This window comes from Myotis daubentonii, chromosome 3 (genome assembly GCF_963259705.1).
Source record: "Myotis daubentonii chromosome 3, mMyoDau2.1, whole genome shotgun sequence".
Classification (NCBI taxonomy): domain Eukaryota; kingdom Metazoa; phylum Chordata; class Mammalia; order Chiroptera; family Vespertilionidae; genus Myotis; species Myotis daubentonii.
In genome coordinates this window covers 3,537,090-3,557,325 of record NC_081842.1, presented here as the reverse complement: position 1 = coordinate 3,557,325, position 20,236 = coordinate 3,537,090, and the positions used below count along the sequence as shown (strand labels likewise).

Here is a 20,236-nt window from a genome sequence, read left to right as displayed (position 1 = left end):
GGAGGTTTGGGGCTGACAGTCACTTTCAGGGCTGTGGGTGGTGAGCACCCTCCCAGACCGGCGGTCATCATACCTGCTCTGCAGACAGGCACTGGCGCTGGGCCTGGGGGACCCTGGGGGACCCCACACAGCAGGGTGAGAAGGCAGCGGGGCTCCTGAGGAGCCGGGAGGGCTCGGCCTGGTGCCTGGGTGTTTGGGCAGAGCTCGGCCATCGCGGGCCAGGCCTCGGGCTGGGAGCAAGGGCCGGCCTGCGAGTGTTGTGAGACCATGAATCTTGGGGAGCTGGTCGGCACTGCCCCCCTGTGCCCCGTGAATGGTCAGAGCTTCCAGACTTGGGAGCCTGTCCTCCCTCGCCACCTTGCCCCAACGCGGTGCACACACAATCATACACACCAGCTAGGAGACACACACACACACACACACTCTCACACACACACACACCAGCTGGGACACACACATGTCGGCTGGGAGACACACACCGGCTAGGACACACACTCACACACACACTCTCACACACACTCTCTCACACACACACACCAACTGGGACACACACATGTTGGCTGGGAGACACACACCAGCTAGGACACACACACACACACTCACACACACACACTGGCTGGGACACACACATGTCAGCTGGGAGACACACACACACTGGCTGGGACACACACACACTCACACACACGCCGGCTGGGAGCAGGGTGGGAAGCTTACAGACCTCCCTTAAGGTAAAACACGGTCCTGAGGACAGGAAATCCCAGGCCATCCGATCTGGGAGTTAATCCTCCAGCCGTGACCTTGGGCCCCTCACACCCAACAGCTGCCACGGCCGCCCCAGGACCGGCAGGGAGGCCCAAGCCTGCAGGGGGGCCACAGGCAAAGTAGAAAGGGACCAGGATTAGTGCCCTGACAGGGCCCCCCAACCTTGGAGCCCCACCGGGCACTGCTCGGGCTGCACATTCCCACCGAGGATTTAGTGCCTGCCGTTTTTAAGGGCAAAAATCTCTTAATCACTGGGTTTAGCTTTGAAGTCTTGGAACCAGAGGAGAGCCCCATCCCGGTTCTCCCAGCATCTCAGCTCTGCGTCTGGGCCCGGCCCAGGGGCCAGAGTCACTTCAGAGGACCCGGATCCGACTTCCGGTTCCGGGGATGAGGCTCCGTGCGTGGGCCTCACCTCTGCGGGTGTCCTTCCCACGGGGCCCACGGGGCTCACGGCTCCGGGAAGCAGCTGTGAGGTGCAGGCAGCCAGGTGGGCCACGGGAGCTGCCGCTGGCCCCAAACTACTCAGATGCGAAGCGGCCTCTGCTAGTATCTGACACCATCTGTTTACAAAAGTCTCTTAAGCTTCCTGGGCTTGATTTCCTGTCGGCGTGAGGGATCGATGAGGGATCGAGGCCTCTGAACCATCTGCCGAGAATCTGAAACAAGGAAGAAACTCGGATTCCTTGTCGGGCCCCATAAACACGTCCCCCTGAGAAGACTGGGACCATCGAGGCCACTCACTCACCCACTGCCTCGTCCCCGGCTCCCTGCCCAGCCCTCCTGTTCTGGAAGGAGCCGCGGGCGCCTGGTCTGAGCTGTGCACCCCGGTCCCCGCTGTCCCCCACCAAGCACATCTCTTCAGCGTCACCATGCTGCCCTCTCACGGCCCCTCCAGAGGCACGCGGCTCCCCTCCCCGCCCAGACAACAGCGGAGCAGCAAAGCCCCTCCCGGCCGCGTCCCCAGCGGCCCAGCTCCTCACTGTCCGCTCGGGGTGGCTGGGCCTTGGTGCTGATGGCTGGACGGGGTGTGATTGCTGGGACGCCTTTGGCAACCTGGTGAAGCCCGGCGTCCCTTCTCCAAACAAGCCTCTCACAGGTGTCCCCGGATCCCGGGGCCGTAAAGGAGCCCATGACCAACACCTGACGTACAATTAGCAACATGTTTTCAACCATCTGCTCCCAGGACTGTGTGCGCCTGTCTATTGCGGCGTCACATGCAGGACCCCGGGGGCTCCCCCACCGCCTGCTGTCGAAGTAGGGTCGGGGCACGGGCCTCTCCAGGTGTCGGGGCCTGACACGCACGCTCTCGGCGGTTCTGTCGGCGACAAAGGCGGGGGCACGGTCACAGGGCCGCGGCGGCTGCCTCTCTTCACAATCCAGGAGCTGCTTGTTCTCCGCCAGAAGAGGAGGAATAAAACACACCTCTCTCCCACCCAGTGGTCAGGTCCCTGGAGTCCATGGCCCCTGGGCCCCCGGTTAGGAACCCCCATCCCACAGCTCTTGCTTCGTGTCCTGGCTCCCGTGATGGTCCCAGCCCTGGAAAGAGTTCTCCGGCTCGTTCCCTCCTGAGCCCCAATTCCCTCTTGAACCCGTTCCCATCTCTCCACCGAAACCGCGCATCAAGGGCTGCAGCTCCCCTCCCGGTGCGGAGCCCGCGGCGGTGTCTCCGTGCTCCGGTGACATGTTCATCTGATGCCCTGGCCCGACACCGGGCATCACTCTCTCCGACTTGGCACTGTTTGCCTCTCGCCTCTCTCCCTCTGGGCTGCCTCCTCCCGCCCCCTCCCTGTCACGACCTCGGGGGGGGGGGGGGGGGGGGTTGAAGGGCTCGGGAATCCGTCAGTGGCTCCCGCCTTCCGATCAAGGACACATGCCCAGGTTGTGGGCTCAATCCCCAGTAGGGGGCGTGCAGGAGGCAGCCGATCAATGATTCTCTCTCATCATAGATGTTTCTCTCTCTCTCTCTCTCTCTCTCTCTCTCTCTCCCTTCTTCTCTAAAATCAATAAAAATAAAAATACTTTTTAAAAAGAGTAACATTTTCTTCTTTTTTATGACCCAGGAGTGTGGATGGTGTAAATGTGCCCAGCTTTCTTATTTACCCATTTACTGATGAGCACCGAGCTGCTCCCAGATCCTGGCTGTGACCAACCCGCTGCCGTGCACATAGGGGTGCATACGTGCTCTCTGATTGGTGTTCTGCGAAATGAAACTCTTTCCCATCCTTCACCCTCCAAACCCAAACCCTCCCCCCTCCCACTGTCTTCACTCTCAATACAGCAACTCCTTACTTCCAGTTAGTGGCCCAAGACAGAAACCCCAGCACATGATTGACACCTGGCTCTCCACCCAGCTCAGCCATCACAGGCCCTGCCAGCCGCCCTTCAAATGCATCTGGAAACCACCCTCTTCTCTGCACCCACCATCGCCGCCAGGGCCTCTGGCCCGGAGTCGCCTCGCTGTGGTTTTACTCTTATCGTTAATATTAACGGCTCTGTGCCCCTGGCTGAAAGGCCGCGTGTACAGAGAATGAGCACAAACCTCACTCTTACGGCATTCCATAGCATGAGGAAATCTCGGCTTTCATCTGACGCCCCATTTTCCGTCACCGCGACGTATTTCCGTCCAGCGCTCGGTTATGTCATTTTCACAAGCGGACGAACCCCAGGGCCTGGTTCTCTCATCCACCGGGCTGGCAGCGCCGCTGGGACGTGCCTGTCTCTCGCTTCATTTCCGTTTCGATGTAAGAGCCTGTGGGAGGCCCCGTGGGCGCCACTGGGTCCCAGCGAGAGCCGCTCCCCCAAGCCTGGCTGCACCAGACCTGGGGTTGATGGTCTCGGAAACCAGAACCGGAAACCAGAACTGTGGAGCTCAGGAAACCAGACATCCGCCTGGAGAGGTCAGAGGAGTCCCGGGCAGCCCAGCCCAGTGCGCACGGCGGAGCCCCACCCGGACTCGGGTGGGGGTAGGGGGGCGGCCCTGGGTCCGTGCGCTTTCCCAGCCTGGAGGAGCCCAGGCAGGTTCACCGTCTGGGTTGCTCCCTGCAGTTGGCACTTGCCCTTGAGTTTTCCCAAGGACAGAGGGGCTTCCAAACCCTCCTCCAGGTGCTCGGCCGCTGCCCGGACGCTGCCCTCGCACTCGGCACGTGGGGATGTTTTGTTTTCCGTGACCGCCTAGCAGCCCCCAGGCCGCTCAGTGCCTTTCTGAGGGGACCCCCTTCCCGTATTCATCCATGATGAGAGAGAATCATTGATTGGCTGCCTCCTGCACGCCCCCTACTGGGGGTTGAGCCTGCAACCCAGACATGTGCCCTGACTGGGAATCGAACCGTGACCTCCTGGTTCATAGGTCGATGCTCAACCACGGAGCCACGCCAGTTGGGCAGGTGTGTGTGTGTGTGTTTGTTTTTTACTTTCCTAATCTTTTTCTTGGGGGCAAGTTTCCAGTCTCCTGTGCCTTGAAAAATGAAATACGACACTGCCCGCCAACATAACGGTCGGCCGGCAGGAAAAGCAGCGATGCCCAGGCACCCTCGTCGCTCATTAAATGAAACCCAATCGTTCATTTTTACATGTCGATCGACTGCCTTTTTAATGGGTCCTAATGAAACCGGGGGACTTGGAACGCAAGGGATGATGTCTCCCGGGAAACGGTGTAGGGATTTAATGGCTGTGGTAACTGAGCCCGCAGTTCCCACTAAATCAGGGGCCCGCTCCATCCCGCTGAACTGCGAATGGCCCCCGAGCGCGTAACCGCATCCCCCGCTTTCATGCGCATTCACCCGGCTTTTCCCCAAACCAGGGCTTGTTATGAAAAATGGATTTTTCTTTACTCGTCCAAAACAGAGGGCCAACTTTTAACCTATAAATTGTCGTGCGTATAAGATTTGGGCAAGATCTTTCCCATTCGCTCTCCTGAACGACACGAGCGAGCCCCAGCTCCCAGTCAGTGATGAGTTAGTCATGTCAGTGTTCTGTCTCGGCCTCTCTCTGATAACGGCTACATGACGAACTTCTCCCAGCTCCTCCGTGCCCCGTGTGGATGGCACGGAAGCCCTCGTCCGTTCAAAACACAGACGCCTGCCCGTCTGGAAAGTAACCCAGGGAAAGTTGCAGGAAGTTTGGGATATGCACGAAGGAAACTTCATTTTCAGAGCCGGAACGCCCACAGGACGGCCCATCCTAAATGAATAGGAAATGGATTTCACTTGCTCGCAATTCACACGCACCGGCGCGAGGAGAGGGGCTGGAACAGCGCCTCGGGAGTGAGATTCTGGGAGAGAGAGTGGCTTTGTGCGTCATTCAGAACCACAGTGTCTTGTTATGAAACACGGCATGTACTTAGGAGTGACTGGTGGGAGCCAGTTCATTCCGATAGAGCATAGAAGTAACTTCTTTCCCCTGTCGGGTGGTTCTGCTCATGTGTCTCCTTTAGGCGAGTCCAAACCTCCCTTGAGGCTACTCTTGGTCCTCAGATTCCCACGTTTAGGAAAGACCTAATGAGCCATGGAGAGGCCGTCAGCTTGGAGAGGCGGGGGTGGGCCAAGAGTGCTCTGAGCCAGCCATGTTCTTAAATTGCTGAACATCAAAGTGGAGGCAACGCCGCGTTCTTACAAGATCCGAGGACCACGTTCCTCTAAGGCAGCCCTTCACGGTCCCGATCACCCTCCAGGAAACAACATCCCGGCTGACCCCGCCGGGACCCACGGCCACGCCAGGAGCCGGGGGCAGGCGTGGTGTGAGGACCCGGCGCCCAAGGGCCCTCAACCCGCTCCCACTGCTGGGCCGAGCTGAAACGAGGCGCGAGCGGCCAAGTCAGCCACGCTTCACCCAGACAGGAGGGCCCGGGGGCTCTAGAAACTTCCAAGGCGCCTGGCTGTGCCCTGTGTCCCCTGGGTGACGTGCCTGCTCCGGCCCCGGGTCTGACCCCACCTTCAGGTGGGGGTGGGAGAGAGCAGGGAGCCATGTGCCCCCAGGAAAGCCCTATTGTAACGGGGTGAGGGGCCCTGGACAGTAAGAAAGCAGGAGCAGGGCCGGGCAGGCCGCCCGCCTGTCCCTGGTCCCGGCCCGGCTGCCCCACGGGCTGCTGCTGAGACGATGCCGGGTTGGGAGGCAGGCGAGCCGGGCAGGGGCCTGAGCTCACCAAGGGCCGCAGGACCGGTTTTGTGTTTTAATTCTTGCCTTTGAACACCGGAGGGAGGAGCAAGGCAGAGCGTTATGTGCTGCTCACGGAAGCCGATGGGTCTGGGGAGAGCAGCTGTGGCCACTTCCCCGGCCGCCCGGCAGGCGTTCACGTTACTTTACCGCCTGGGGTTTCCGAGCCTCTTTCGGGGGCAAATCGGAGCATCCTGCTGGCCCTCCTATGGGAGGCCGTCCACCCCCCAAAAGTCAAACTGTCTCTCTTCTTAGCAACCCTCTCACCCTCGCCCCGTTAACCCTCAGTGGGCTTGCAGGGCCAAGTCCACTGGCCACGGCGGTCCGACCTCAAGTCCTCCCTTGGGGAAGTCGGGGAGGGTGTCTCCGGTCAAATACGTTCAGAAAATGCCAAGCGGGAGGCTTTCCTGGGAGGTTGTCTGCACAGTCTGGGCGGTGAGACCGGCTTTTCTCGAGCCCCCACCCCCACCCCCACCCCCGCCTTCCTGCCCCGCCCCCAGGGCCCGCAGGCTCAGCCTCCAGCAGCAGCGGGTGGCCACGCTGCCCAGAACCGCTCAGGCCCCACGCCCCACGCTGCCCACCAGGATCCTGCTTTGGGGGCTTGGTGAGCCCAAAGGCAAGACCCACCACGTACTCCTGGAATGCCAGGTCTCCTTACAGCGCCCCGCCCTTCGGAACCTGCTTCCTGGAACCGGGCTTGTCTTGGACCCACGTCTCTCTAGCCAGGGCTTCCATGAGCACACACAGGTGTCTGCAGGCAAAGGGGAGCCCCCAGGCGAAGCCAAGCCCCACCACCACCACCACCACCAGGCCGTGGAGCCAACGCCTGCACTGCCTGCCCCTCCTGCGAGGCCACGCCGGGGCGCCTTCCGTCCAGAGATGAGTTGGGTTTTTTTTAAAAATATATTTCTTTATTGATTTCAGAGAGGAAGGGAGAAGGAGAGATGGAAACATCAATGATGAGAGAGAATCATTGATCGGCTGCCTCCTGCACGCCCCCTACTGGGGACCAAGCCCACTACCCAGGCATATGCCCTTGGCCGGAATCGAACCCAGGACCCCTCAGTCCGCAGGCTGACGCTCTATCCACTGAGCCAAGTCAGCTAGGGCCAGATATGAGTTTTATGTGGTTTCCAACTTGATTCATTCCTTCGAAGTTGTTTTTCCATCCAGTGGCTCCAAAGTGTTTGCTGGGAAGCTGAATCATGACCTCCTGGGGAAGGGGCAGGGACGGGTGGTGGCTGGGAGGGGGCTCATTAACACTTCTTAAATCAGCAAGGCCTTCTAGCGCACATTTAGAAATAGCCCCCCCTGGTTCCTGAAGTAGCAGTCCTCGCCCCCCATAAACACAGACTCCCATAGCCCGTCCCCTCCCTAGACTCACGGGGTCAAGCAGGCTCCGTGTTTAGGCCGAACCCCTGAGCACCCGTGCACTTAACGAGGTTGACCTTGACAAGCAAGGGCTGGGAGAAGCCGCAGCATGTCCTGGACGGGGGACGGCCTGTGTGGCCACCGGCCAGAGACAACCAGGCGGGTCTCAGAGGCGTTCGGAGGAGTCCGCAGCCTCCGGGCTCCCAGGGAGGCAACCGTCCTGACTTGCCTGGGTCTGTCCTGCTTTCCGTGCTGCAAGCCCCCTGCCCGGGCCACCTCTCAGGCCCAGCCCCAGGGCGCTGTCACCTCCCCACGGAACCCGCAGTGGGCCGCCCCGTCGGAGAAGTTCCCGGGGAGGAGAGCGCACTGATGACACCTAGACCCACCCCGGCCTCCCCTGACGTCAGGCCTGCTGAGTGGAGGAAAACAGCGTCTGAGGGAGGAGATAATCACGACGGTGCTAGCAGGCCGGCCCAGAATGTCCATCCCTTGCAGCCGGTTTCCCTGCGTAGAAACGAACGGCAGCTGCTTCGCTGGGTTGCTTCGGGGAATGAGTGAGCCGGCAGCCGTGCCCGAGCTGGCAGGCGCCAGGCCCCTGAACAGGCACCATGGTGTCGGCTCTGTTGGTGCCAGGGCATCAGGCAGCTCTGCCGGCACATCAGAGCCCCTCCTCTGTGGGCCCCACTCCTCCCCGCTGTGACCGAGGACGGCAGAGGGATTGGGGGGCTCCCAGCCCTGACCCAGCACCCACACGGAGCGCGCCCGCCAAGTGCAGGGAAGACCCTAAAGAAAGCAGCCTCGCAGCCAGAAGCTGGGGCCAATCAGCAGACCGTTTGTGTGAGAAGACCGGGTCCTAAGCAAACGGTCATTTACAACATTAGAAATAGCCACCTCCTGGTTCCTGAAGTAGCAGTCATCGCCCCCCATTAATACCCAGACTCCCATAAACCAGGCCTCCTCCCTGGACTGGGGGCGGGGAGTAGCCCCACCCCCCACCAGACCACAGCCGTCCTCTGGGCACCTCGTCGCTGTGTTGTTACCTGGCTTGTTTGTTCACCAGGGCAGAGCCCAGGTCTGCCTCCCACAGTGCGGAGACATTGACGCCCTCTATGAATGTTTAAATCCCGGCAGGCATGGCTCAGTGGATGAGCATCGACCTATGAACCAGGTCACTGTTCCATCCTCGGGCGGGGCACATGCCCAGGTTGTGGGCTTGATCCCCAGTAGGGGGTGTGCAGGAGGCAGCCCATCAATAATTCTCTCTCATCATTGATGTTTCTATCTCTCTCTCTCTCTCTCCCTTCCTCTCTGAAATCAGTTAAAATGCATTTTTAAAAATCTATCCTATATAATAAATGCATAGTATGCAAATTGTCCCCTCAACCGGGCGTTCGTCTGGGAGTTCGACCAGGGGGCAGAGCTGGCTGGGGAAAGGGAGGGAGTACCTGGCCGGCAGCTGGCAGCCGCTAGGGACCCTATCAGTGCATGAATTTCATGCACTGGGCCTCTAGTCCTATATAATAAAACACTACTACGCAAACTGTCCCCTTGACCTGGAGTTCAACCAGGAGTTTGGGCCAGCCAGCCAACCGCCCACAGCCCCTCCCCACAGCCGGCCCCACCCAAAATTGGCCCCCACCACCCTGATCAGGGCCCCAATCAGGGCAGGCCAGCCAGACCCCACCTGTGCACAAATTCGTGCACCAGGCCTCTAGTCTATATATATAAAAGGCTAAGTGACCCTCTTATCATCCAACCAGCCGGTACATATGACATGCACTGACCACCAAGGGGCAGGAGCTGCCGAGCTACAGTGACTTAGCAGAGTCGGTTCTTGGGTGACACACCCCAGAACCAGAGAGGAGGGAGCCCAATATTAAAATATTTCTTCTAATTAATTTCCTTTGAATGTGCCCAAATTCGTGCACCAGGCCACTAGTAAATAAATAAAATATATTTATTGTCATGCCAACTGCCTATGGAAACTCGGCTTCCGTGGCAGAAATACATGCACCACGATGACATTTAACTGTTTCCTCTCTCTCCTACCCTCCGCCCCCTTAGGACCCCTGCGGGCGCCTGAGTGAGTGCAGCCCTTGCCCGGCGGGGCCATGGCGAGCATGGCCGTGCAGCTGCTGGGCTTCCTGCTCAGCTTCCTGGGCATGGTGGGCACGCTCATCACCACCATCCTGCCGCACTGGCGCCGGACAGCACACGTGGGCACCAACATCCTGACGGCCGTGTCCTACCTGAAGGGGCTGTGGATGGAGTGCGTGTGGCACAGCACGGGCATCTACCAGTGCCAGATCTACCGCTCGCTGCTGGCGCTGCCCCAGGACCTGCAGGCGGCCCGCGCACTCATGGTCATCTCCTGCCTGCTGGCGGGCGCAGCCTGCGCCTGCGCCGTGGTGGGCCTGAAGTGCACGCGCTGCGCCAAGGGCACGCCGACCAAGGCCACGTGCGCCGTGCTGGGCGGCGCGCTCTTCATCCTGGCCGGCCTGCTCTGCATGGTGGCCGTGGCCTGGACCACCCACGACGTGGTGCAGAACTTCTACAACCCTCTGCTGCCCAGCAGCATGAAGTTCGAGATCGGGCAGGCCCTGTACCTCGGCTTCATCTCCTCGTCCCTGGCGCTCATCGGCGGCACCCTGCTCTGCCTGTCCTGCCTGGACGAGGCCCCCTCCAGGCCCTACCCGGCCCCGCCCCGGGCCGCCACCGCCACGGCGCCCTCCTACCGCCCGCCCGCCGCCTACAAGGACAACCGGGCGCCCTCGGTCACCTCGGCCTCGCACAGCGGGTACCGGCTCAACGACTACGTGTGAGACCCCAGGGCCTGCGCCTCCCTGAGCCCGGGGGGCCCGGCATCCGGGACCCGGGCGCTAAGTTTACGTCTGGGCTGCTTCTGTGCCCAAAGGCAGCATGTGGGCGTGACGGGCTGGGAACCAGGGAGGAGGGAAGTGAAAGGAGAAACGCTGTTATACCAAAGACTACAGAAGTCCTCCTGGCTTTGTATTTATTCCACGTATTTATGTGGGTGACGTGAAGGCAGCCGAGGCAAGAGCGCCGTGGGGGTTGGTCCGTGGATTTGTCTGCAGGACGGGAATAAACCTGTTGGCTGTGGTTGTTTCTGAAACGCACAGTCTCCGCTTCTGTTCGCGGAGGCGCTGGGAGCCGGGCGCTCTGTGGGGCTCCGCCTCGGAAAGCCCTGGACTCGCCCAGGAGGGGCAGGGCCACGCCTGGCAGGGGCATCACAGGAGCCCGGGCGCGTCTTCATCCAAAACACGCCCGGCCGGTGCGGCTCAGTGGCTGAGCGTCACACCCATGTGCCAAGAGGTCAGGGCTCAGGCCCGGGTTCGGGCTTGGTCCCCAGCTGGGGGCATGCGGGAGGTAGCCGTGTTGATGTTTCTCTCTCATGGATGTTTCTCTCTCTCTCTCTCTCTCTCCCTCTCCCTCTTCTCTCTCTAAAATCAATAGAAAACATTAATTTAAAAAAAAATGCTCGAGCAACACCCATCCCAACAGGTGCCGAGTCCTGGCTTAGCCCGCGGCCGCAGGCAGCACGGGCTTCCTGGGGTGGAGACACGCGCCCTAAGTCACCAAGTAAAGACAGTCCCCGAGCAGCGGGCCCTCCAGGCCGGGGGCAGGTCAGAGGGGACTGGGCCGTGCAGGTGGCCTGGCCCGCGGGTGCTGGCGAGGAGCCGTGAGGAGCGCTCGCACTCCCAGGCCCCACAGGGTGTCACAGGCTACCCGTCAGCACAGGCACCAGGGCTGCTGACTGTCCTGTTAGCAGGAGGACCGCTGGGAGGGCAGGTGAGGTCTGGCTGCTTTAAGACCTGAGGATGCCTGCTGGCCGTGACCTAGCTCACATGTCAGAGCTGAACATGCTCTCACACACACACACATGCACACACACACTCTCATGCTCACACACGCACACACACACGCTCACACACACACTCTCTCATGCGCGCACACACACGCTCACATGCCCGTGATGTGCCCTGAGGGTGCATGTATGTGCTCTGCAGCTTCGCCCAGGAAAGCTCAGCTCCTTCCTGAAGATGGAAGAAACCAGGGCCCCTTGATCAGCAGGGCCCCTCCCCTCCTGTGCCGGGTGAACAGTGACCAACCTGGAGGGCTGCTGCTGGGCACACGCAGTCGGACCACCTGGCTGCCCTGGGGGAAAGGAGTGACAGGTCCCCAGCAGCTCCCTGTGGCCAGGGGGACCCTGGGCTGGGGGTCAGCCGGGAGCCTCCCTGTCACCGCGTGGTCAGAGGAGGGCGAGGGCCTGGGGGGACCTGCTCAACCAAGGCCAAGAGCCAAGGCCAACCTGGCACCTTCTTCTGCAGGAAACACCGACTGTAGACAAATGTGACCAGAAGTGGCAGTGCTCTGTGCATGGCGACCACGGATGGGGGGGCGGGGGGCGGGACAAGCAGAGGAAGCCCCGGGGGAATGACAAGTAAATCAGCTGGGATTTAAAAAGCTGCCCATGCCCCGCACTTCCTATGGTTTCCTCACCCGTTTCTCGCCTTAGAGGAGACCTGAGTGTGTGTGTGTGTGTGTGTGTGTGTGTGTGTGTGTGAGACTGTGAGTGTGTGTGAGAGTGTGTGTATGTATGTGAGTGTGTGTGAGAGTGTATGTGTGTGTGTGTGTGTGTGTGTGAGAGAGTGTGTGTGTGTGTGAGACTGTGAGTGTGTGTGAGAGTGTGTGTATGTATGTGTGTGTGTGTGAGAGAGTGTGTGTGTGTGTGTGTGTGTGTGAGAGAGAGAGAGACTGAAATCTGACTTTCTATATATTTGAAGCCATTTCTTGATTCAAAAAGCACAAAGCCAATTACTGGGCAACTATCCAAAGGAAAACACAGCCATTTTATTCTAATAAATGATTTTAAAATACTACCAACTTGCTTTTGCAGGTGTGTGGGGCAGGGGAAGGGCATTAGCAAACAGCCCATTTCCTGCCCAGCGAAAGGCCCGATGAGGTCGCCCCATAAATCTGGAGGGGGCCCAGCCCCCGGGGGCAGCTCACCGTGCCCTCCTCACCCCTCTGGCTCTGCAGCTTTGCCCCGGGAAAGCTCAGCACAGCACACACTTCCATTCCTTCCTCCCAGCTCCCCCCTGCCACCCCTGCGGGGTAAATGATTGACAGCTGGAGCTCTCCGCCCACCAGGCAGCCCACCACTTCCTGCACACCCCCCTCCCACCCCGCCCCCAGCATCCACTGCTGCCTTTTGTCAGTCATCCCAGGCGTTTTTCCAAAATAAAGCATTTGCCTGCATTTCCATCCAGCATAACCAACAGCGAGAAGGCAGGACTCAAGGCCAGGAAAGCGGCAGGGTTTGGGTCGAGTGGCTTGGACAGGTGCCTCCCTCGGAGCACACCTGGGACCTTGCTGGGCACGGACAGACAGACAGACAGACAGACGGACAGGAGGCAGCAGGCGGCTGGCCCCAGGACAGGGAAGAGGTGGTGGGGATGGGAGCACAGGGCCACACCTGGGATCCTAGAACCCGGACAGGACCTGGTCCCAGCCCTCCCCTCAGATGACCCTCAGAGGGAGGGCTCACCTCCTCTCCATCCCTCACTCCACAGACTCTTCTGCTGGGAAGTTCAACATTCACGTCTGAGCTTCTCCGTAAGGCCAGGCAGGAGAATGTCGACGGCTTCGTTTCTCTAAAATCGAATCTGGTGCCCTCGCGGTGTTGCTCGGGGGTTAGAGTGTCAGCCGTGGACTGGAGGGCTCTGGGTTAGATTCCGGTCAAGGTTACGTACCTTGATTGCAGGCTCCATCCCCAGGCCTGGTGAGGGGGCATACGGGAAGCAACCAATCGACGTGTCTCTCACATCGATGTTTCTCTCTCTCTGTCACCCCGCCTCCCTTCCACTCTCTCTCAAAATCAGCGGGAAAATATCCTCGGGTGAAGATTAACCAAAAAATTTAAATAAAATAGAATCTGGTGCTGATTGAAACCACAATGAGGTACCGACACATGGCCACTAAGATGGCTAAAATGTGAAAGACTGACGGTATCAAGTGCTGACAAGGAGGTGAGGCAACTACTACTATTACTTCCAGGAAGAAGGGTGCAAACTGGTGCCATCATGTTGGTAATGGGGAGGGGTACTGGGGGCGACTGGGTGCTGGTAAAGCTCCCTCTCTTGACTTGGGTGGTAGTTACACAGCTCTATTCCGTCTATAATCGTTTATCCCGACAGACACTAATAACTGGGGTATTTGGGTTTGTTTTCCTTATGTCACCCTTTACAACTGTCTCTTCCCCCCTAGATTGTGAACCTTCCTGTCCTATCACTTTCATTCCCATGGCCTTGCACTCAGCAGCTCAACCAGTGGCCTGTGGTTTACAGAAGGCACCACCACGAATTCCCTTCAGACATGCAACTCCCCACGTACTGTACAGATGACTTAGTTTATGGAGTTTAACCCAGGAGCACAGAGCTCGCCAGGGCCACAGCTGCATGGAAAAGCCAGGCCTCCTGGCACCCGGGGTCCCCACTATGGGAAACAGGCCGGGGCCTTGGCGAAAGCTGAAAGGGAGGCGACAGTGCAGGGCGCGCATTCCGTCCGGTGCACAGAGCCCACCCCTGCTCCCGAGTGCAGTTCACCTCGTTTCACCAGGAAAGTCAGTGACGAGAGAAACATTCCCCAAGGGCCCGCGTGTGGCAGAGTTATGGTCAGTGCTCTCGTTGTCCTTCGCTAGTTGTTGATAGGAAGGAGGGGAAGAGAGCAACGGGGAGGCCAGACATGTGGGCACGGCCATCGGGGCAGCTTCACCGGGAAGCTGTACCTTCACTCTCCCAGGAACCACCGTCCGCTCCCTGCGGATCGCTGGGGGGAGGGCCCGGGCAAAGGGGAAGATGGGTGCACGCGCGGTGACGTCGGGGTGACTAGGGAAGGTGCGTCCTGCCCATCTGGCCTGGAACAAAGGTAACTGGCCCGAGGGTGGAGCCAATGCAGCCCATGGGAATGTGGGAACACATCCTCCCAGACAAAGGCGTTTTCGCCCTCTGGTTCCTCTTCCTCGGCTCCTGCTTCCTTGCCCCGCCCTGTGCTAGCCGGCCATGCAGACGCCACACGCAAACGTCTGCCGCTGGGGACACGGCCAAGCCAGCCAGGCGCCGGGCGGACTGAGCACACACGGAGCAGAGTGGGGGAGACATGGCTGGACTCCTTCCCAGGCGGGCGGAGGGAGAGGGGACCTGGGACACTCAGGGGCTTAACTCCACAGAAACTTCCCACGACACCTCGTCTTCCCGCGGAGGCCTCCAGAAATTCCCACTCCAGTGGCACCCCAAGAAGCCCACTTCCACCTGCAGCAGGTGGGGACACGGAGGACACCCCACCGACGGCAAACGCGGGGTCCTTGGGAAGACGCTCTGACCTAGGAAGCTGGGCTCCGCAGTGTCTGCACCCCCACATAAACGACAGAGTTCAGGAAGCCTGCCGATTGGACGCACCTTTCTGCTGCCTTGTCATTTGAACGATTACTTGGCTGCTGCACAAAATGGCTCATACAGAACCCCCCCCCCCCCGACAAAGCCCTCAGGAGACACTGTTCCATTTTCTTCCTTCGTTTGCAATTGCTAAGGAGGGCCCTAGCCGGTGTGGTTCAGTGGATAGAGCGTCAGCCTGCGGACCAAAAGGTTCCAGGATTGATTCCAGTCAAAACCACATACTCGGTTGCAGGCTCTTCCCCCGCCTGCGCTCTGGTCAGGGCGCATGCAAGAAGCAACTGATGGATGTGTTTCTCTCACATTGGTATTTCTCTCTTTCTCTCTCTCTAAAAATCAATGGGAAAATATCCTTGGGTGATGATTTTAAAAAATAAATAAAATAAAATTGCTAAGGAGAAGTCCAATGCTAGACTAATTTTTCTTTAGTAGATATCTTATTTCTACCATATTCCCATCAGCCTTGACTGTCAATCATTTCACTCAGAATTTATTGTTCTTTTTTTTGTCCTAAATAATGAAGGCCCCTTGCCCTGGCTGGGTAGCTCCGTTGGCGAGAGCATCGTCCCAATACCCTAACGTGGTGGTTTCTATTCCCAGTCAGGGCACACAAGAATCCACCAATGAACGTGTAAGTGGGCGGAACAACAAGTCAATGTAAAAATGTTTTTTTAAATAATGAAGGACTCTTTTGGTGTATACATTTATGTCTTCCTTCATTTCAGGAAATCCTGGGTTTTTGTTACGCCTTTTCATAGATTTTCTATTCAATGTGTCCTATAATATTTTTGTAAGAGAACAAAATTAGGGGTGAACCCGGTACTCGGCTGGTCTGTCCTCCCTACTGGTCATTGCTTTTCCTCCGGTGGAAATGCTCGTTATCTCGGTCACAGTGACGCTTTCATAGCTGTGTGTGTGTGTGTGTGTGTGTGTGTGTGTGGTGTGTGTGTGTGTACACACAAATGGATCAATTGTACACATTATATATGTGCAGCTAAGTGTACAGCAGTTGTACCTCAATAAAATTGGGGGGGGGGAAGAAACTCCTTAGAGATGTGATCTGAGAGATTAAATTAAAATAAATAACTCAGAAGTGGCGAAGTTGCAGGATGAAAAATCAGCACCGAGTATTGAATCTACTCAATATAAATTACACCCAATTAATGCAGAAATTCTAATTACAGTAAGATAACTGCTGCAATTCCTAGGGAAAAGGGACTATTTGGTGGTTTTTCATTGACAATGACATAAAGTAACATAATAGTCCAGAACAGGCAATGAAATTGGGGAAGGGGGGATGGGTTGCCCAAGAGTATGAATGTTCGCATCTTTTATAAGAGAGAGTAAGGAGGGGTGGTGGCATTACTGAAAGTGACACCTTGCTGTAAATACTTGAACCCAAACAGTCTATATGTCTTCTAAATTCAAAGGAGAAAAAAGTCAACATGGCAAAGATACAAACAGAAAAAAACAGCAAGTATTAAAAATACATCAAAAATGCTTTCAGATAAACGCAATAGTTTATATGATCAGATACACTTAAGTGACTCAGCAAAGCCACAAGTAAAACGACAAGCAAAGTTATAGGTAAATGATATGTAAAGTGATGGACACGACGGGCAAGTGATGGTGAGGGAGAAGGAAGCCAGGGAAGGCGTGTCGGATTAATCTGAGAGAAACGTGACCTCGGTGAGAACCTGGGAAGTCACAGACCAGGGCCACTGCGTCGTGATGACTGTTATAACGTACGATGTAAAGGCATCACCCGCGACCTGGGGAACCGGCAGAAGCGCAGTAACAGTGAGACCCCCGCTCCTTCGCTCCGTCCCTATCAAGTCAGACGCGAAAGCAGGAAAGAGATGCAGGACGAGCAAGGCTGACCTCACACAAGCACATCTAATACCGTGCTCTGAACAGACAGAGAAAACACAGGCAGGGTCTTTTCAAACACGAGGAGGACTTGCACAGTTTCATAACATATTAGATCACAAAGCAAACCCCAATAAATCCCAGGAACTGAAATAGAAACCACCTTCTAAAGCTACAATAAAACTAAAAATAATAAAGTCGAAGCAAACAAAAAAATTAATACCCAACCCGTCGGAAATGAAAAAAAGCAACCTCTGTTTTTTTCTTGTTTCAAAGAGGAAATCAAACTAGAACAGCAGTTGATCTGGGAAATTACAATAATGAGGATATTATATATCAGACCCTGTGGGGTGGGGTCACAGCTGAAGGCAATGTAATGGTCATATCCTTAAACGCGGTCTGCGAACACGAACCGAGCATCCGAGGGGGAAACGGAGAAAAACTAACGCAAAACCTAACGAAAACAAGGTGGGAGCCCTGGCCGGTGGCTCAGTGGTTAGAGTGTCTGGTCGAGGACATGTACCTGCCCCTGAAATCAATAAAAATATATTTAAAAATTTTTTTAAAATCTTAGACTAGATGAAATCACCAGGCAAGGAAAGGAAGGAAGTCCAGGGCAGCGACCTGGGTCCGGGAGGGAAGAGCAGAGAGATGCACAGACCAAGCAGCGAGCAGACAGGGGCCTTGGGGTCCTGGGTCCGAGGGAGAGGGTTCCAGGAGGGAGTGCCCGGCAGGGGCAGGTTCGATCCCCGGCCCCAGCCAGGGCACGTGCAGGAGGCAACCAATAGGTGTGTCTCTCTCACATCGATGTGTCTCTCTCTCTACCTCTACCTCTCCCCCTCCCTCCTTCCCTCCCTTCCATTCTCTCTAAAAAAAATCAACAGAAACAAATATCCTTGGGTGAGGATTAACAAAAAGCAGGAAGGGGTGGGGGGGGGGGCGGGCGGGGAGACAGAAGAATTGATAACAAACTCAAGATTTAGTTTGTTTTTGAAAAACAAAGTAGAAAGCCCACAAAATAACTTGATTACTTTTTAAAGAAAAGGGTGGCCCTAACCGGTTTGGCTCAGTGGACAGAGCGTCGGCCTGCGGACTGAAGGGTCCCAGGTTCGATTCCGGTCAAGGGCATGTACCTTGGTTACCGGCACATCCCCAGTGGGGGGTGTGCAGGAGGCAGCTGATCGATGTTTCTCTCTCATCGATGTTTCTAACTCTCTATCCCTCTCTGTAAAACTCAATAAAAATACATTTTTAAAAAAAGAAAAAGAAAAGAGTGAGCACCAACCTGTGAACCATGAGATCAGCTACTTCCTCTCGCTGCCCTGCGTTTTATCTCAAAAACACTGTTCTCCACAGGGACCCAGCAAGGCCATGGGGTGTGGCGGGATGCGGGGCCGCTGGGCGGGAGGAACCGGACCTGCCCGGGCGAGCAGGCAACCCTCCTGCGAGGTGCTTTTGAGTTTGGGAAACAGCTCGTTTGGGGCCAGAGGACTAGCATCGAGCAGCTGGCGCTGAGCCTGGAAGGTGTTGGGGCGCCGCGGAGGCCCCGCAGGGAGAGCCCTGTCCCCTCTCGCTGGGACTCGGACCCTTGAACCCCTGCCCTGAGCCATGGCGTCTGCTTGGCACGGACTCTCCCGGGATGAGCGGAGCGGGTGCCAGTGAAACCCCAGGTGCCTCATCCTTATGTCCAGGCACCGAGGAAATGGCCCGTCCGCTCCCGGCTCCGGCACGCGGCCAGCGCCCCCCCAGCCTGCGTGAGCTGTGGGGCGGGGAGCCCCCGAAGCAGCGTCTGTGCCCGGAGGCTCAGCCTCTGCCGGCAGGTCCTGAGTCTCGGGCCGGACCCGCAACAGCAGCTGGTGGCTCAGGGGGACTCAGACACGGGCTCAGATTTCCTCCGAGGAGGGCGCTGGACAGAGCAGCTCTGACTCCCGGGCAACTCTCCACATGGCGGCTCCACCTGGGGGGCCAGGGGAAGGGGGGTGCCGGGAGCAGCTCCACGGGCCCGTGAGATGCCATCTCTCTGAGGGTGGGAGAGGTCCTAGCCCAGAATCCGGGGGCGCGGACAGATCCACCGGCCGATGTTGGGAGAAGCAGAGCTGCGGCTGGGCCAGGGCCCTCCTCGCCCCAAACCTGTGAGGCCCGCAGGGGAACCTCAGAAATCTCCTTGTTTTGAATGCGTGTAGCCTCACCTTAGGGCAGTGATGGCGAACCTATGACACGCGTGTCAGAGGTGACACGCGAACTCATTTTTTGGGTTGATTTTTCTTTGTTAAACGGCATTTAAATATATAAAATAAATATCAAAAATATAAGTCTTTGTTTTACTATGGTTGCAAATATCAAAACATTTCTATATGTGACACGGCACCAGAGTTAAGTTAGGGTTTTTCAAAATGCTGACACGCCGAGCTCAAAAGGTTCGCCATCACTGCCTTAGGGGACCTCAAATGAGAACTGACCTGGCCTGGCCGGCGTGGCTCAGTGGTTTAGCATCGACCTATGAACCGGGAGGTCACAGTTCGATTCCCAGTCAGGGCACATGCCCGGGTTGTGGGCTCAATCCCCAGTGTGGGGCGTGCAGGAGGCAGCCAATCAATGATTCTCTCACCATTGGTGTTTCTATTTCTCTCTCCCTTTCCCTTCCTCTCTGAAATCAATAAAAATACATTTTTTTAAGAAATGAGAACTGCCCCAAGCCAACTACTGCTCCTGCCTCAACATTAGTGCCAACGGGCACCTGAGCAGCCCCAGGCGCAGGGATGGATAATGGGCTGGAGGGTGGGTGAGGGTGTGGATGGTGGGCGATGTGTCAGCGGGTAGCTGGTGGTAAGTGGATGGAGCCGGGAGGGCAAGATGGGTGACTAGGAGGGTGGTGGGTGATGGGTCAGCAGGTGGTAAGTGGATGGAGCCTAGAGGGGAAGATGGATGACGGGTCAGCAAGCACACGACAGCGACCCAGACAAGCAAAGGCCACGCAGGCGGGTGGCAGAGCATGTGGGTGCCCCGGCCTCGCCCCCACGCCCCGGCTTATAGTCCATTTCTCCCAGCACCGTCTGGGTCTTGCCTTTTGCTCAGGCTGCCAGGCTGTTTCTTCGGTCTGCGTCATCGGCCAGGAAGCAGGAGCCCGCGAGGCCGAGGCCCTGGCCTTCGGGGTGAGAACCAGCGGTGACTCACGGGCAGAGCCTGGCCACCCCAGGCGGGGCTGTGGTCTGGCGACTCCCACGAGGCCCTGCCCTCCCTGCAGCGCGTTCAGCCTGCAAGAGAAAGCCCCGGATGGAGGGGGGTGGGATCATCTGAAATGCTGGAAAGGGGGTGCAGGCCACATGTGTGGCTCAGGGGACACACAGAGCTGGGGTGACAACACTCCTGGGAGAACTGGCCGCCCCCGTCGCTGGAAGGGTTCCAGCGGAGGTGGAGTGAGAGGAAGCAGCGACGCAGTGTCCCTGCATGAGGAGGGGGTGGGTTATAGGGCAGAACTGGGGGTGCAGGGAAGGAGACCAGCCCTGGGGCTGTTTTCCTGGAAGCAAATCCGGCATCTGCCCTTGCACACGAGTGTGGCCCTCGGTCCCCCCTTCTGGGTTACGGGAAATGGGGCAGACATGAGCCACCCG

The 20,236-nt window shown here is 57.6% G+C and overlaps 2 protein-coding genes across 3 annotated transcripts in view; one reads left to right on the top strand and one right to left on the bottom strand.

Moving 5' to 3' along the window:
* The window catches only part of CLDN14 (claudin 14), a 78,480-nt gene extending 68,084 nt beyond the window's left edge, over window positions 1-10,396 (top strand). For both annotated transcript variants that reach the window (XM_059685946.1, XM_059685945.1), the window contains exon 3: window positions 9,349-10,396. In XM_059685946.1, the coding sequence (XP_059541929.1) occupies window positions 9,396-10,106 (711 nt within the window). In that variant the 5' untranslated portion in view covers window positions 9,349-9,395 and the 3' untranslated portion in view covers window positions 10,107-10,396. The remainder of the gene's footprint in view (window positions 1-9,348) is intronic.
* Window positions 1-20,236, bottom strand: part of CHAF1B (chromatin assembly factor 1 subunit B) — a 158,424-nt gene that overhangs the window by 111,025 nt on the left and 27,163 nt on the right. The gene's annotated exons all lie outside the window — the stretch shown is intronic.